General features: G+C 42.5%; 1 protein-coding gene across 2 annotated transcripts; it reads left to right on the top strand.

Annotated features, from left to right (window-relative positions):
• Positions 1-682: 682 nt before the first annotated feature.
• On the top strand, positions 683-5,477 carry LOC121542017 (mesenteric estrogen-dependent adipogenesis protein). 2 transcript variants are annotated; one of them, XM_041851441.2, is made up of 5 exons: positions 699-1,023; positions 1,137-1,273; positions 3,252-3,367; positions 3,552-3,722; positions 4,612-5,477. In XM_041851441.2, exons 1-5 carry the CDS (start codon positions 827-829, stop codon positions 4,630-4,632), a joined length of 642 nt encoding a protein of 213 aa, XP_041707375.2. In that variant the 5' UTR covers positions 699-826; the 3' UTR covers positions 4,633-5,477. The 2 variants fall into 2 exon arrangements, with proteins under 2 accessions (XP_045063927.1, XP_041707375.2); XM_045207992.1 differs by lacking the exon at positions 4,612-5,477 and having other exon boundaries at positions 683-1,023; positions 3,552-3,848.
• The last annotated feature ends 518 nt before the right edge of the window (positions 5,478-5,995 follow it).

Here is a 5,995-nt window from a genome sequence, read left to right as displayed (position 1 = left end):
ATAGGCTACATAGATAAGCAGACACCCAGTCACGTCAGCACACACACACACACTTTTTCAGAGCCTCACCTGTTGCCTACAAATTAACAAGCGGTCAGGTGAGTGTCAATAGTCTATTATTTCTCACAAACATTACTCGCCATTGAGGGCAAGTCTGACTTTTACCCATTGGAAGATTCCAAACAAGGTGCGACACCTCGGTCTACAGTTATAAAATGGGTAGAGGTCTAAAACATTCCACACCGGTGACAGCCAGTCTGTCTTGGAAGATTCCAAACGGGGTGGAGAAACGCCTACTACCCCTGCTGTTATAAAGGGAGTACATATTTTCTGTGTCATGTTTCAGGACAGTACAGTGAGTCCGGCATTAGAATGTAACTAGTGTAGACCTAGTGTAAAAAGTTAAGCAACAGGTAGAAGATTGTAACAAGTTGAAGAAATTAAATGGGTAAAGTATGTTTTGCTTGTTAGGAAACGTTTAAATAGGATAGACCACATCTGTTTTTTTATGACCCCCCAAAAAAGATTAAGGATAATAATTTTTAAAAAACGTTTAAAAAAAATATTGAAAAGTTTATAAGCATCTTGATAAGGGATACAGCAAAAATGTCCCATCCAAAGATCTTCAAGTCACCACTATTGAATGCGTCAATCCGTCTCATTCATATGTGCTTTTGTGAAGAAAATACTTTCTGATTGAGACGTTCTGTTCCAATGAGAGTTCATCTGGGGTTATAAGACGTTCATTTCCTCATCACGTGATCTGGAATCACAGCTGAAAAACAGACAGCGCGCGAGACAGAGAAGTCCATATAACTCCAAAGACATGACGGTCATAGATGTCTCCCGCTGTACGATGGAAGTTATAGAAGTTGAGGAATTCTTACGGAACCCTCCGCCCGGTTTCACGGTAGAGGCTGGCTACCGATTCGTGAAAAGCGATCCTGAAAACTGCTGCGTGTTCATCGATGACTTTGAGTTATCCAGAGTAGGAAAAGTAGTCTTCCAGCACTCGCCAGGAAAGTAAGGAATATGTTAATTTAAAAAGTTAGGTTAGTCAGCCTTGAAAACATAATTCAGATGCGCATCAACTTCTCAGCAATCGACAATTCATCTAACCATTTATTTTCTTTCAGGAAAATCACAGTGCGCAATTTGGGAGATTACACTCGCTTCAGGAAGAGCCTAACCTCAAAAAAGATATATATACTGGTGTCTGCATGTGAAAGTAAACTTTCATCGACAGATAAGAAATCTCCCAAAAACCTCAAAGGTAAATTTTCACTGTTCTATCTATAATGGACCTGTGGGCTGCAGCAGACAAGGCGTAAGCCAAAACCACACCGTGCGTCTGTCTGTGTGCGCTGCGCTGTAGTCCATGGTTTTCCTAAATGACTTTTCATAACGTTACTCTTTACAGCATCAAATACCAGATTGCATAATTTAATGTATGTACAGGAGTAAATGTTATCCACCAATACATGCATAATGTATCAGGCTATCAGCAGCACATAGTTCTTAACCATGCAGTGAAACAACAGCATTTTATTGATGTATTTTTAACCTGGGCTGGCCCCTCCTATGTAGGTTATAATGAATCACTCGTTGCTTCCCAAATTGTGCCTTATTCCCTATATAGTGCACTTCTTTTGACCAGGGTTCTGGTCAAAAGTATTGCACTATATAGGGAATAGGGTGCCATTTGGGACACAACTGCGGTTTTTGACCGGTTGCAGGCGGTGCAGTGTGACTTTTAGGTCTGACTCACGGCCTAACTACAGTGCAATTGAAAAGGATTCAGACCCCTTGACTTATCCACATTTTGTTACGTTACAGCCTTATTAGAAAAATGTGTTAAATAAATAAAAATCCTCATCAATTTACACACAATACCCCATAATGACAAAGTAAAAACAAGTTTTATTACAAATAAAAAAAACTGATACCTTATTTCCAAAAGTATTCAGACCCTTTGCAATGAGACTCGAAATTGAGCTCAGGTGCATCCTGTTTCCATTGATCATCCTTGAGATGTTTCTACAATTTGATTGGAGTCCACCTGTCATAAATTCAATTGATTGGGCATGATTTGGAAAGGCACACACCTATCTATATAATGTCCCACAGTTGACAGTGCATGTCAGAGCAAAATCCAAGCCATGAGGTCGAAGGAATTGTCCGTAGAGCTCAGAGACAGGATTGTGTCGAGGCACAGATCTGGGGAAGGATACCAAAAAATGTCTGCAGCATTGAAGGTACCCAAGCACATGACAGCCCACTTGGAGTTTGCCAAAAGGCACCTAAAGGACTCAGACCTTGAGAAACAAGATTCTCTGTTCTGATGAAACCAAGATTGAACTCTTTGGCCTGAATGCCAAGCGTCACGTCTGGAGGAAACCTGGCGCCATCCCGACAGTGAAGCATGGTGGTGGCAGCATCATGCTGTGGGGATGTTTTTCAGCGGCAGGGACCAGTCTAGTCAGGATCGAGGTTAAGATGAACGGAGCAAAGTACAGAAAGGTCCTTGATGAAAACCTGCTCCAGAGTGCTCAGGACCTCAGACTGGGGGGTGAAGATTCCCCTTCCAACAGGACAACGACCCTAAGCACACAGCCAAGACAATGTGGTAGTGGCTTCGGGAGAAGTCTCTGAATGTCCTTGAGTGGTCCAGCCAGAGCCCGGACTTGAACCTGATCAAACATCTCTGGAGAGACCTGAAAATAGCTGTGCAGTGACACTCCCCATCTAACCTGACAGAGCTGGAGAGCATCTGCAGAGAAGTATGGGAGAAACTAGCCAAATACAGGCGTGCGAAGCTTGTAGCGTCATACCCAAGAAGACTCGAGGCTGTAATCGCTACCAAAGGTGCTTCAACAAAGTACTGAGTAAAGGGTCTGAATACTTATGTAAATGGTATTCTTTTTTATTTTATTTTTGCTTTATCATTATGGGGTATTGTGTGTAGATTGAGGGGAAAAACAAACAATTTAATCCATTTTAGAATAAGGCTGTAACATAACAAAATGTGGAAAAAGTAATAGGGGTCTGAGTACTTTCCGAATGCACTGTACAGAGACTCATTGCCTCTTCACTGTGGTGGATTGGTGAAAGGTTTTATTACTAACTAACACAGTGGCCATCACATGACTAACTCTCTCTCTCTCCCCAACCCCTCTCTCTCCCTCCTTCTCACTCTCCCCCTCTCTTTCTCTCTCTCTCTCTCTCCCTCTCCTTTTCTCCCTCCCGCCCAGTGCTCCAGCGGTATGTGGTGGCCATTGATGGCCGTAACGCTCTGATCAAGTGGGAGATGGAGAGAGGCCTGGACAGGACTATCTCCTCTGTGGCTGGGGAGAGCTACAGGGTCGATGTGAGTTTGTCATTTTCCTGTTATAAAAATAACATTTTAATAAGAGTGTGATTCTTGGATAACACGCTTATTTTCTTTATGCAACCACCTCTCAAGATGATGACATTGAAAATAGCATTTTCATATTTCTTATATTTTAATGTAAAGTTAAAATACATTTTTCCCTCTGCTTTTTGGTTTTCAGATTGACCTGGGTGATGCATTGCGTGGCTGGGCAGGTGAGAGTTTCTGTCTCCTAGGCGACAGAGAGAAGGTCACGCCCGTGTGGAGGGATACCTGCTTCACCCTGAAATATTACTCTGATGCCCTCTTCGACTTCCCACACTGGCTCGGCTTCAGTAAACGCCATTTCAAGGTAAAATACAATGAATTAATAAGGCCTATTTATTTATTAATGGATCTGGAACTGTCCTGTTAGCTTATTGATGTATATTAAAGCAATAAGGCCAGAGGGGGTGTGGTAAATGGCCAATATACCACGGCTAAGGGCTGTTCTTATGCATGACGCAACTCGGAGTGCCTGGATACAGCCCTTAGCCGTGGTATATTGGCCATATACCACAAACCCCAGAGGTGCCTTATTGCTATTATAAACTGGTTACCAACATAATTAGAGCAGTAAAAATAAATGTTTTGTCATACCTGTGATATACCACGGCTTTCAGCCAATCAGCATTCAGGGCTCGAACCACCCAGTTTATAATCTCTACCACAGACAGTTTACTGCTGAATAATCTGTGTTTCTCTGAATCTTGCTTGTGGCCATCAAAGGGTGTGTCCCAATAATATCTCTGTCCTCCTGAAGTGTGCAGTCGTTCACTACTTCCCACAAATCTAAAAGCATTGAAATATAGTGGAAACTCCCACCAGCCCATGGCAGTGAAATATGGTGGAAACTCCCACCAGCCCATGGCAGTGAAATATAGTGGAAACTCCCACCAGCCCATGGCAGTGAAATATAGTGGAAACTCCCACCAGCCCATGGCAGTGAAATATGGTAGAAACTCCCACCAGCCCATGGCAGTGAAATATGGTGGAAACTCCCACCAGCCCATGGCTCCGTCATTTTCTTTCAAATCAGTGAAGGGAAGTGAACAGTTCCACTCTGGGAGGAAGGAGATGATTGGGCCATACCTAGGGTGTCCACTCTGGGAGGAAGGATATGATTGGGCCATAGCTAGGGTGTCCACTCAGAGGAAGGGAACCAACACATGTTTATTTACTTTGTGATTTCTTCCCTGTAGATCTCCTACCATGGAATATGAGACCTTAGCAATAATCAATAATAGCTATTTGATGGGCAAGAAGACTGGACATAGGCCAAAGATGAGCTATTATATTGACAAGATAGCCGAGTGACCGCTCAAACAATGCAAATACATGTCTTCAATGCTTGAAGGCAAGTGAGGTCAGGAGGGACCATTCTAGCCAATGAGAGGGCAGATACACGTGTGAACAACAGGCACAACCAAGTTGCCGGAATGCCACCTGCATCCATTTATATCAGTACATTTGTAACAGTCTAAAAATTACAAACTTCTATTTGAATCAAATTAGCCCCATGTAATTCAACACTCTCTCATAGACCTCCATACAAAAATGGTCTTATCTCACACGGATATATTTTGGGCGGAGTAAATCCTCTCGCTTCGCCTCTTCCCCTCAACCTAGGCCCATGTTTCAGCGGACAGCGACTCCTGTTAGTTGAAGTGAGACGCTGTCTGCTATGCAGGATTCCACCACTGGGAGGATCTGTTTATCAGCAGACTGGATCATCTCGTTTAGTGTAGGACATGGGATGGTCAGTTTAATGCTGCTGCTTTGATTTGAGAATTTACCCCTCTGCTGCACTGTTATGTTAATGGGAAGACTGAGTAAGCCAGTCGGCATGAAACTATTGTAAGAATAGCCCAAAAGACTTACAATAAGTTGTTTTAAGAAGTTCATATATATACAGCGCCTTCAGAAAGTATTCACTCCCCTTGACTTTTCCCACATGTTGTTGTGTTACAGCCTGAATTTTTGTACATTGATAAAATAGAGATTATTTTTGTTACTGGCCTACACACAATACACCATAATGACAAAGTGGAATTATGTTTTTCCCCCCCAAAAAAATTAATGAATAAAAAATGAGTCGGTAAGTATTCAACCCCTTATGGCAAGCCAAAATAAATGTCCTTAACAAGTCACATAATAAGTTGCATGGACTCACTGTGTGCAATAATAGTATTTAACATGATCTTTGAATGACTACTTAATCTCTGTACCCACACATACAATGATCTGTAAGGTCCCTCAGTCGAGCAGTGAATTTCAAACACAGATTTAACCACAAAGACCAGGGAGGTTTTCCAATGCCTCGCAAAGAAGGGCACCGATTGGTAGATGGCACAGGCGGCTGGTGGTACCTTAATTGGGAGGACATGCTCTTAGTAATGGCTGGAACGGAATTAATGGAATGGTATTGAAAACATCAAACACATGGTTTCCATGTGTTTGATACCATTCCATTCACTCCATTCCAACCATTATTATGAGCCGTCCTCCCCTCAGCAGCCTCCTGTGGTAGATAGGTAAAAAATTAAAAAAGAAGACATTGAATATTCCCTTTGAGCATGGGGAAGT

This window comes from Coregonus clupeaformis, chromosome 27 (genome assembly GCF_020615455.1).
Source record: "Coregonus clupeaformis isolate EN_2021a chromosome 27, ASM2061545v1, whole genome shotgun sequence".
Lineage (NCBI taxonomy): Eukaryota > Metazoa > Chordata > Actinopteri > Salmoniformes > Salmonidae > Coregonus > Coregonus clupeaformis.
Note: the sequence above shows the minus strand (reverse complement) of the source record. Positions and strands in the feature narration are given on the sequence as shown.